The 11,900-nt window shown below is 42.3% G+C and overlaps 1 protein-coding gene across 1 annotated transcript; it reads right to left on the reverse strand.

The window, feature by feature from the left end:
- Positions 1-7,218: 7,218 nt before the first annotated feature.
- LOC122090066 (subtilisin-like protease SBT3.9) lies at positions 7,219-11,696 on the reverse strand. Its single transcript, XM_042659902.1, has 11 exons — positions 11,507-11,696; positions 11,313-11,404; positions 11,116-11,213; positions 10,850-11,011; positions 9,676-10,334; positions 9,407-9,478; positions 9,199-9,317; positions 8,778-9,020; positions 8,568-8,682; positions 8,302-8,488; positions 7,219-8,187 (listed from the first exon to the last, which is right to left on the reverse strand). Exons 1-11 carry the CDS (start codon positions 11,621-11,623, stop codon positions 7,619-7,621), a joined length of 2,433 nt encoding a protein of 810 aa, XP_042515836.1. The 5' UTR covers positions 11,624-11,696; the 3' UTR covers positions 7,219-7,618.
- Between the last annotated feature and the right edge of the window lie 204 nt (positions 11,697-11,900).

Raw genomic sequence — 11,900 nt, forward strand, 5'->3', positions numbered from 1 at the left:
AATGAGATCTACTGATTTTAGGGGAGGCAGCAAACATTTTCGAGTGCCCTATGGCAATCCAACCTTAGTGTAATTTAAGAGGCATGATGTTAGTCAAACTTCCCAGCCCTCTCGGTCTAGTGTTGTATCTTAGTCTTCGGGATTGAGCCAAAGATGCTTTCATTGTGATCAGTCGGGCCACATGGTGAGGATATACCCCCACCGATGGCCAGGTGATGCACCCTATACTATAGCACCTAGGCCCTAGCAGATATATTAAGCTCCTAGACCAGCATAGCCCCTATAGGGCTAGAGACCACAGGGCAGAGTGTTTGCTATGACTACAGAAGATGTTGAGGCTGCATCCGATGTAGTGACAGGTATATTACTGATATCATTATTGTCTGCACATGTGTTATTTGACTCAGGAGCCTCGCATTCGTTTGTGTCATCGGCATTTACGAAGAAGATGAGAATTCCACCTAAGGGGATGACTCAATGTTTGGCTGTGAGCACCCCTATAGGAAGTGTGGTGGGTTTGAACTATGTCTATAAGCCTTGTCCAGTGACCATAGGTGATCATGAGTTGAATGCTTACTTGATCGAGTTGGATATGACCGACTTCGACATGATTTTAGGAATGGACTGGTTGTTCGCATACAGAGCCAGTGTGCTATGTGCAGAGAAGGCTATCATTTTCAGACCTCGTGATGATGATGAGTTTGTGTTCCAAGGGGATAAGCTCAAGAAACCCAAAAAGGTTGTCATATCCGCATTCTAGATGAAGAAGTTACTGAACAAGGGATGTCAAGGATACTTATCATCTGTGCTGGATACTGAGATAGAGATTAGGCCATTGATCGAGCTAGGTGTGGTGAGGGAATTTTTTGATGTATTCCTAGATGACTTGACAGGTTTGCCACCAGACCGAGAGACGGAATTCGCTATAGACCTACTCCCTGACTCGGCACCAGTGTCAAAGGCCTCTTACCGCATGGACCCACAAAGTTAAAGGGATTACAGATGCAAATTCAAGACCTTCTGAAGAAGGGATTCATTAGACCTAGTGTGCCTCCATAGGGAGCACTGGTAATTTTCGTCAAGAAGAAAGTCAAAAGTATGAGATTGTGTATCGATTATCGTGAGCTTAATAATCTAACCATCAAGAACCGCTATCCTTTGCCAAGGATAGATGATTTGTTTAATCAGTTGTAGGGTTCCAAGGTGTTCTCCAAGACCCACCTTAGATTGGGCTACCACCAGCTCAGGATCAAGGATAGTGATGTCAGTAAGGCAGCCTTCAGATCAAGGTATGGACATTATGAATTCTTGGTAATGTCATTTAGGTTGACCAATGCACCGGCTGCATTTTTAGATCTGATGAACCGGGTATTCCATGATGTCTTAGATAAGTTTGTGATAGTATTCATTGATGAAATTTTGGTCTACTCCAAGAGTGCAGAAGAACATGTTGTTCACCTGAGATTAGTACTACAACAGTTGAGAGAGAAGCAACTTTATGCCAAATTCAGCAAGTGTGAGTTTTGGTTGTCACAAGTGGCATTCCTAGGCCACATTGTTTCAGCTAAGGGTATAGAGGTTGGCTTAGGCAAGGTGAAGATAGTTCTAGAATGGGAGACTCCTAAGAGTGTAGCAGACCTAAGTAGTTTTTTGGGATTGGTCGAATACTATAGGAGGTTTATTAAGAACTTCTGTTGCATTGCTACTCCGATGACCCGACTCACACGAAATGGTGTAAAATTTGAGTGGTCTGATGCTTATGAAAAAAGCTTCAAGGAGCTAAGGTAAAAGTTGGTATCAGCTCCAGTTTTGACTATCCCGACCAGTACAGGTGGTATGGTTGTTTATAGTGATGCCTCCAAGCTGGGATTGGGTTGTGTATTGATGCAACACTGGAAAGTCATTGCTTATACATCCCGTCAGTTGAAGAATTATGAGAAGAATTATCCCACCCATGATTTGGAGTTGGCAACCATGATTTTTGCACTAAAAATTTGGACAAATTACCTGTATGGTGAGAAGAGTGAGATCTTCAGTGACCGTAAGTGCCTCAAGTACTTCTTCACCCAAAAAGAGCTCAATATGAGATAGAGGCATTGATTAGAGCTAATGAAGGATTATGATTGTACTATCCACTATCACCCAGGAAAGGCCAATCTGTTAGCCGATGCACTTAGTCGAAAATCCTAGTCACTGACTCTTGCATCATTGACCACCAATGAGTATCTTCTAGTGGAGGCCAGGAAACTAGACTTGGAGCTATTAGTAGAGGGTGTCACCTTGTCACTATCGACATTAGTGGTACAACCTAATTTGGGGGATAGGATCACTGCAGCTCAGGTTACTGATGCAGAGTTGCAGAAGCTGATAGTAGAATGCCAGGAAGGAACCCAAAAGGACCCGGATTTCTCTGTAACTAAAAGCAAGATTCTTAAGTTCAAAAGGAGGTTGTGTGTGCCTAGTGATGATGATTTGAGAGACACAGTTTTGAGAGAGGCACATAGCTCTCTATACTCCATTCACCCTGGCAGCACTAAAATGTGCAAGGACCTTAAAGGCTCCTACTGGTCGAAAGGAATGAAAAATGATGTGGCCACACATGTGTCTAGATGCCTCACATGCCAAAAAGTTAAGACTGAGAGACAGAGGCCTCATGGGTTATTGCAGTCCCTGCCTATTCCGAAGTGGGAATGGGAGAATATTACCATGGACTTCGTGACAGGCCTACCCCATACACAGAAGGGTATGGATGCCATTTGGGTAGTTGTGGACTGCTTGACTAAGGCAGTTCACTTTATCTCAATCAAGATCACATTTTCTATGGACAAGTTGGCCAAGTTGTATGCCGTTAACATCAGTAGGTTGTATGGTGTACTAGTTAGTATCATCTCTGATCGAGATCCCAATTCACTTCCAAGTTCTAGACATGTGTACAGAAGGCTATGGGCACACAGTTGGTTTTTAGCACTGCCTTTTACCCTCAGACCGATGGTCAATCGGAGAGGACTATTCAGACATTGAAGGACCTACTCCAAGCATGTGCCTTGAATATGAGTTATAGTTGGGATGAGCACATTTCTCTTATTGAGTTCTCCTACAACAACAGTTATCCGGCCACCATCGAATGTCTCCATTCGAGGCATAGTATGGTAGGAAGTGCCGAACTCCACACCATTGGGATGAGGTTGGTGAGCGAGATATTTTGGGTCCAAACTTGATACAGGCAACTAGTGAGAAGGTGAGTGTGATCAGAGAAAGGATCAAGGCAGCTCAGTCCAGGCAGAAAATCTACGCGGATGTCAGAAGAAAACATCTGGAGTTTGGTGTTGGAGACAAGGTGTTCTTTTGGATCTCCCCAGTCAAAGGGGTGATGCAGTTAGGCAAGAAGGGAATGCTTAGTCCAAGGTTTATGGGACCGTATGATGTACTAGAGAGGATCAGACTGGTAACTTACCGGATAGCTTTACCGCTAGAGTTGGAAGGTATACATGATGTCTTCCATGTTTTTATGTTAAGGAAGTACATTCCTAACCCCACTCACATCTTGACTTACATACCCTATGAGTTGGATGAGGATTTTGCTTAAGTGGAGTATCCGAAAAAGATTATTGATCGGAAGGACCATGTTCTTCACAACCGCACTATTTTCTTCGTCAAAGTAAAATGGATGAACCACCCCGAACAGGAAGCATCCTGGGAGCAAGAAGATGAAATGATGAAGCAGTATCCTGGATTGTTTGATTTGCCAGGTATGTTAAATTTTGAGGATGAAATTCTTGTAAGATGGGGGGAATGTTACACTCGTGGCCTAATCTGGTCTAATTTGAACTGTTATGACAGGCCTCGGATCAGAGATCAGAAGTACGATCGGATTTTGGCTCATGGCTATGCATTTATTTAGGGGTAGAGATGACCCCACATGTTCGTGCATCGCATGCCTATCTAACTGGAGGAGATTCATACCTTCCGATCCCAGATGGTAAGTGACCTGACTCCCCACACATGATTTTTGGCACGCATCATAATTATCGAAAGGCCTTGAGCATGTCCGATGGCAACCACCCGTGTGAGACCAACCATGGGATAGCAAGTTGTCTTGGCCACCTAAAGCAACCTGGGCCTGAAACCGGTGCCTATTTCCAGTGGGTTGACAGGCTACTATCGAGGTTCTGATGCCCGTGGTTCCTGCCACTCGCATTGTAAATGACTCCGAATGATCCCAAATCATCCTCCACACCTTCCTTATGATGTGAGCACTTTATGGACCAAACTGTATGAGTCCTCGTGCCCCGAATTTCATTTTAACTCGATTGGTTCAAAAGTGGTCCAAACCAAACAGACCCTAAGGCCGACTTAAGTTATAAGTTGGGAAATGAGGATTCATATCCTCATTTTGCTTGTGCCCAACTTAGGAGAGGAGAGAAACAGGAGAGGAAGGAAGAAGAAGAGGAAGAAGAAGAAGGTTGGAGGCTTACCTATGCCGGCTGCCGCCTTGCTGCCGAATCGTTGTTGGAGGTAAGTACAACCTCCCATACCACTCTCTCTCTTCATTTTGACCTAAACAAAGCTAGGCATGGATGGAATCTTGATGTACAGACCATGTCAAGGTTGTAGGATGAGTGTTCTACCCTCCCGGTGTTGTTTCTGAGCTCGAATCAAGCCCGATGAGCTCTGGCAACATGTAATGCCAAAAGACCAACTAGGGTTTCGATCGTTCAATCGACGTATCTCCCAAATGGCTCAGTGGAATTGGAATTTTCTTAGCTTAGAATGATGCTAGGAACATCCCCTACAAACTCCACAAAACAAATCCCGGCGATCGGGCCCGAGCCAGAAAGCCCCAAAATAGTTGGACTACCCTTAACCACCACCGGATCCACTGGGTCTATTTTCGGTGGCATATTTCCGGTGGACATGGAGCCTTTTGTGCTCTCTATCACCTCCACCGGAAACAGGACTGATATTTCCGATGGAAATGCCCTGTTTTCGATGGTTGTTTCTTGTGATAGTATTGTCACTTAGGAACAGTGTCTGTACCCTTTGGGGGTGACCCATGTGGGTCCCTCCCGATGTTTTCGATGCGTACTGATGTACGATTCCCTTTGTGTCTAGGACAGTGATGCGCACGTGCCCCAAAGCCAGAATTGAATTGATCAATTGGTGGCTGTGCTTGAACCCAAACACACTCGATTATAAAACAGATGAGGGATGGACTGTGTTTATTTTTGGAATGTTTATTATTATTAAATTGCTCACATGCTTAGAATTATATGTTTAATTGTAATTGCTCGAATGTGATGATGATATGTTATAATTGCCAGTTACGATTTTGATATGAATTATATGGAAATATATAACGGGATCCGATGTGGCCGAGGTAGTATCGGTAATGTGATCGCCGTGTGTTTGGTTGTGTTTGTGAGACTGAATCCGACGTGGCCTAGGTGGTACTGGTGCCATGATTATCATATGTATGTTGCATTCATGCATTGATTATGAGCATTAGAATTAGTTGTAGTTGTGGGTTACACTTTGTGGCCAAGGTCTCGCTGGTATCGTGTACCTCGGGATTGCATTTGGAAATGGATGCGCTTCGTGGCCGAGGTCCTATCGGTGTTGCGTAGTCCATACTCAACTGCTATTTGCATGCTATATTAGGTAAACGGTCGTGGGTTACACTTTGTGGCCAAGGTCTCGCTGGTATCGTGTACCCCAGGACTGTATTTGGAGATGGATTACACTTTGTGGCCGAGATCTCTCCGGTATTGTGTAATCTATACTAACTGTATCATTATGAAGGCATATAGTATACATATGGTTAGGTATCATCCCCTATGCTATGCACCCTTGCCAACAGGGGTTGAGGTGTAGGATAACCCATTGTGGTATGTTTGATGTGCCTTTCCGAAGTGCCACACCCGTGGTACAATGTGATTGTAGCAGGAGGTGGGAACCTGTTCGGTGTGGCCGATGTGTTATCGGTACCACGACTGTCAGGAGGGGGTTATCAGGGATTTTCTGAGTGAACCATGGACACATACGAGGACCGGCAAGCTTCTATTCATGGCTAGGGTTTGTATCCTTGCGTAGTCGATGTCTTTTCTGAGATGAAGGATACAACTTAATGCGCCGTAGTAGCATTTACTAGACTTAGTTTGTATTGTTAGGTGGATAATAAATAAATGAACTGCATCACGAGCATCATGGACTATGTGTTTAATTTTCGCAATTATGCATCATAAATTATTACTACTATTGTCTTGCTTGGATGTGTTTGACCCCACCCCTCAATGAGCGAGCTGGAAAGCTCACCCCACGCATACACCCCTTTTTAGATGATGATGCAGGTACCGTGGTGCCAATGACGGGTGACCCAGTGTCTTCTGGGTCAGAGTATGGTGTGAGCAACTGGTGGATACCAGAAGTGGAGAAGCACAATCAGGACTGTGCTTGCGACCACTGCGCTTACACCGTACCGTGAGATTGTACATCATATTTTGATACTTTTGGGTATAACTGTGGATTGTACATTGTTTTTGAGATTATATTATACGTCATGGATGAATGTAACAGAATAACTCGGTTATCGTTAATATATTATCATTAGACTTTTTCCCATTTTATTTATGATTCCGCTACTATACTCTGATTCTGCTGCTTATGTTGGTTTGTGATGTGAGATTGTGAAAATATAAGGTACTGCTATCAGAGATCCTGATAGATTTGTAAGACAAGTATGTGTCTTACTCACACCGCCGGTATTCCTAATGGTAAGTTGGGTCTATTGGAATTGGGGTGTGACACTTCATTTCACCGTGATGAAACTTTCACATCTTTTCTCTACAGGTCTGCACCTTTGTTAGTACTTTGTGAGTTTATTTTTTAAAATTTATTTTTTTAAAACGAATCGGGTCGGATCGACAGATCCGGATCAGTATCCGATACCTAGGACGATACCGATACCTGTTTCAGGATCGGTTAGATATTGGGATCAGTCTTAGCCGATAGAGATCCAATACGGCCGATCCAGCCGATCCAATACCGATACTTGATTCTATGTAGTTCCCATAGGTCAACACACATACACATTTCAATTTTACCCTCAACCTTGCTCATACCCTGATCTGTATTGGCCCGGTATCGGGATTGGGGCTCAGCCGATCCCATTGATTAGAATCATGGCCTCAACCTGTTAAGATATTCAATACTCATGAGACATTTTTTTTTTAGAGGAGATTTATTACAAATGACAGAAAAAACAAAAGAATGTGTACAATCAAAACTGGCTGCCCGAATAACCTCTCAAGGACAAGCCTTGTGAGAGCAAGAAAGGGCCCCAGGACCCCAAAATAACACTATGGGATCAAACTCAAAACCTCACTACAGGTACAGAAAAGTACACAGAGGCAGACCCTACAACCAGGGCTATCCCAGTAGATACCCCCCCAAACATCAACGGAAACACAATTAAACCACTTTTATTGTGGTTGTTTATTCTAAAAAACTAAGTCCTTGCAATGATAAGAGTTTTTTGGATTGTGAAACAGAACTGTTCTTCTTTTCTCCCTCTCAAACCCTCATAAGGAAAAAGGAAAAAACAAAAAGAACTCCATTATTTTTAAGAAATTGAATACTGATGAGCAACACGAACCGCCAATGGTATCCTGACCAAATGCTTTTTGTCAGTCCAAGTTAGGCTTCCAAATAAGTAATCCATAAGTTTCACCTTTTGACTTGAATTAAAGGTGACTTTGAAGGAAAGCATAGTGGTGGATGCATTAAAGGATAGTGTGTGTGGTTCAACTTTGACTCCAATTCCAGGAGGAGATTTTACCAAAGCTTTGTAGACTGAATTAACTGACCCCACATTTGTCACAGTCCTGGTGACTGTTACTATATTTTCAAGGTATGGGATTGAGATGGAGGGGAGATTGAGGTCCAAGCTAAAAAGTCGCCTAATTCTTGAACAAGAGTCATTTCTTTTAGTCATCCCAGCCATCTGTTCATCAGTGTAGCCTTTGGAACAAAGGAACTGAATGTAGCTCTCAGTGCTAATATCATATATGAGCCCTGGATATGCTACTTTAATGGGATTGATATTCCCTCCGCCCATGTCGAAAGGGGTCGCTGGCTTGAGATTGCCTCCCTGTGCCCATATTACCTGTCCATCTGTGCCAGTTTGTGAGGCTGCATGCAAATGTTCATGGATGAGGATCCAATTGTTTGATATATAGGTGAGGAATATATACTCTATAATTCAGCAATTAGAAAAGTCTCTGCAAATGTATAGATAGGACTCACCAGTAGTCATAATTGCTGATTTTATAGCTGCAGGAGACCAATTTTTGTGCAAAGTCTTGATGAGGGCAGCCACTCCAGCCACATGAGGGGAAGCAATTGAAGTTCCAGAAAGGAATTCATAAGGGTGACCGGTAACTTTCGGAGGATATGCTGCTAAGATGTTCACTCCCGGTGCACCTATATCAGGCTGCCACTCACAAATAATCTAAGTTCAATAGTGGATATATATGAGCTGATGAGCCTCATTAATTGAACAAAACATATACCTTCAACACATCAGGTAACAAAGTATTTGGTCCTCTGGATGAGAATGAGGCCACCAGGGGAGATACTTTTTTCCCTACTATTGTCTTTGGCGGACTGTGCTTCACAACTGGTGAGCTGTTTGGACCAAAAAATTTGCCAATTAAAACAAAGACGAATGAACGCATGGGGTGTATGCCATTATATTGTAGTTGATCTCCTTAAGTATGTACCTTGCTCTTCTAATGTAGGAATACATGTTTGTCCCTATTTCGAAATCTACTTTCATACAAGGAATGGTGCATGGAGTGAGGACATCATTGTGAGCTTGTGTGTATATAACACCGACTCCTCCTGCTTTCGCAACAACATTAGCAATTTCCATTGAGGATCGTTGTGAGGATGGTTGCAGAAAACAAAGGACAACCTTCCCTTTCACTAATGTCGCATTGAGACTTCCTTTCGTGCAAGCAGCTCTACACAAAAAATCAACATTAAAAAGCAATTCAAGCAAGGTATAGACTAGGTCATACCGGAGTATGAGAACCATTCAACTTTCACCGACGCATGAAAAAGAACTAAACACCCCTTGTTGATTGAAGAGCTGAAGAGGAGAGCAAATATAAAAAATACTAAAGGGTATTTATCTCATACAAAAATGAATGATCTCCTAGCGCTTTGGGAGACATTGACGCTTCGGATGTTGATGCTTCGGAGTCGATTGATATTATAGCTCCCTGATTTTCATTACTGCCAGCTGATACGGTGGAGGCCTGCAAAAAAATATATATGATGCCATAGCAGTTTAATTAATTTACACTATCTATGATATTAATTAACTAGATTCTGCATATAGCTTTACCGGAGCAGTTTGCTGACCTCCCTGAGGTGTCATTTGTGTTTGGAAAGCCCTCTCAATAGTGGTGTTTCCCTCCTGCAACAAATATGATCATAGAAAGTTAGTAAAGCGTAGCAGTTCTCGCTTCCTGAGGCGAAGGTCCCCTTGCCAACTCGACTACCCCTTGGGGTTAGTAAAGGGTAGCAGTTCAATTAATGTATATCCTAGCAGTTCAAAATGCAATAACATTCCTTTGTTACACTAATAATAACAACCCTAATTAATTTATATACCAATGAAGTTTGGTGATTTCCAAGTGTAAGTGCTGATTTGAAATCCCTATCAATAGTGGTGGCTGCAACAGTGATGATCCATGGAGCCGTGTTTCCAACCGTATCAGAGGAAGGGCCATCGTTTCCTGCTGTAGAAACTACAGGAATCCCTCTTGCTACTGCATGAAATGAACCAATTGCAATTCCATCCTCGAAGTACGAAGATAGAGGCAGTCCTGCTTCTGCGCTTAAAGACACAGATAAAATGTCTACTCCATCATGTATAGCCATGTCAAATGCCATTAGCATATCTGCATCTGTTGCTACTCCAAACCAAGCAACCTTGTAGATTGCTAGGCGAGCAAGAGGGGCACCCCCTCTAGCTAAACCTCTACCTAGCCCTTCATAGCTTGCATTTGGTACAAAACGACCCGCAGCTACGGAAGCACAGTGAGTACCATGCCCTAATTTGTCCCTTGGGGATAAATACTCTGCAAACCCAGTGGTGTTGATGGGCCCGTACATCTTATCATAGCCTATACTGAACCAACGAGCACCAATGATTTTCTTATTGCAGTTGGTGGAAGTGAAAGATTGTCCAGTTTGGCAAATTCCTTTCCAACGCAATGGAATTGGACCCATGCCATCATCTTTGAAGCTTTCTGACTCTGGCCAGATTCCTATACAGTGAAATCCAAGAAGGAAAATCTATTAGTAGAAGAAGACAAAGAGTTCATATGGAATAGAACATACCATATTATTATAGCAAATACCAACAAATACGAAAATAAACAAAAACAGATTCGCACAATACATAGAAATTTAATGAGGTTCACACACTGATGTGGTATACTACGTCTTTGGGCGAAGAAGAAGAAATTTCACTATATAGAAGAGAAATTACACCCCAAACAGCGGCGAGAAAACTGGCCCTAAAACCTTAACTCGAAAAACCCCAAATTACAACTGCTTGCTTAACAAGACGATAGTATATTAAATACTCCTCCAAGTCACGGGTTGATCCATCGGGTCGAACCATACGTGGGGGCGTATCGCCCCAACCCCTCTGCTTCAGTCATAGATCTAAAAAAAAATCTCATTTGGATCGCCACCAAAATATATCAGAGTGGATCATTCTCAAAATAGATCAATAATTCGGGACAAACTTAACACATATATATGTCACCTAGCTTACCTGTGTCTATGATGCCAATAATAGTCCCGTCGCCCATATTAGTTTTAGACAAAAGGTTACTTTTAGACTTTGACTGTAGATTGAGACTTAGAAAATTCCAGCTTCGTGTAGTATGGACTTTATGAATGCTATTAGGGAACACTAGGACAACACCCGGCAACTCTGCAATAAGTTTTTATAACAAGAAGTTAGTACCCATTAGAAGATGTTGGATCAATAGTTTTTTCAGAAGCATTAAATTCTTCCAGTTCATGAAAGATATATACCTGCAATTGCTTTTGCCTGGGAATCGGTTAAAGAAGCTGCAAACCCAGAGAAGCCATGCTTATAGCTGTAGAGAATCGAATTCTTGGCAGCTTCTTTGCTACATAGGGAAAGAAATTCAGAAATTTTTTAATTCTTATGAAACAATAATGTCAATAAGGAGCTAGGGATTTATTTGTATATTATAGGCTATATATACCTTCCAAGCAACGTTGCTAGCATGTCATGGTGAGACCTAACTATGGTTGCTGGGTTCTCTTGGTGCTTCTCACCCATATACACAATGTACACCTGAGGTGAAATTATAAGTAGCAATAGATAACTGTATGTTTTACTCACTCACTCACCCTACTAAAGTCCAAACAATGCTTCAAATAAGGAGTTACTACTTACATTGGTGGTAGAATCAGCAGCAAATGTGATCGAGTTCCAGCAGCAATGGAGATTGAGCAAGAAAAAGAGAGCAACGATTACATGAGAGTGATGATGTCGTGAAGAGGTAGCAGCCATTAGATGCTGTTGAATGTAAGTGAATGAAGTCTGATAAAATGAAGCTTAGTTAATCGGATGAGGTTATTTCATCCAGTGGCCCCATATTTATAGCGAGCAAACGAGAGAGAGAAAGAGTAAAGTAACCAACAATCCTCCAACCTACACTTAATTTTATTATTTTGTTTTGTGATAAAAAATCTATTCAAATAACTGGTACAAGGTACATAAGGTTTGGATACGAAATACTCAAAACCAAAGAGTGTGGAATACGACCATTTTATCATATATGCCGTTG

The sequence above is a fragment of the Macadamia integrifolia genome, chromosome 9 (assembly GCF_013358625.1).
Source record: "Macadamia integrifolia cultivar HAES 741 chromosome 9, SCU_Mint_v3, whole genome shotgun sequence".
In the NCBI taxonomy this organism is placed as follows: domain Eukaryota; kingdom Viridiplantae; phylum Streptophyta; class Magnoliopsida; order Proteales; family Proteaceae; genus Macadamia; species Macadamia integrifolia.

Coding starts and splice junctions, on each gene's coding strand:
- LOC122090066 (XM_042659902.1), bottom strand. CDS start 11,623: ATGGCTGCTACCTCTTCACGACATCATCACTCTCATGTAATCGTTGCT. Junction 11,214..11,312: donor CTAGCAACGTTGCTTGGAAG/GTATATATAGCC, acceptor TTCCCTATGTAG/CAAAGAAGCTGCCAAGAATT. Junction 8,188..8,301: donor ATCAGCAATTATGACTACTG/GTGAGTCCTATC, acceptor ATTTGCATGCAG/CCTCACAAACTGGCACAGAT.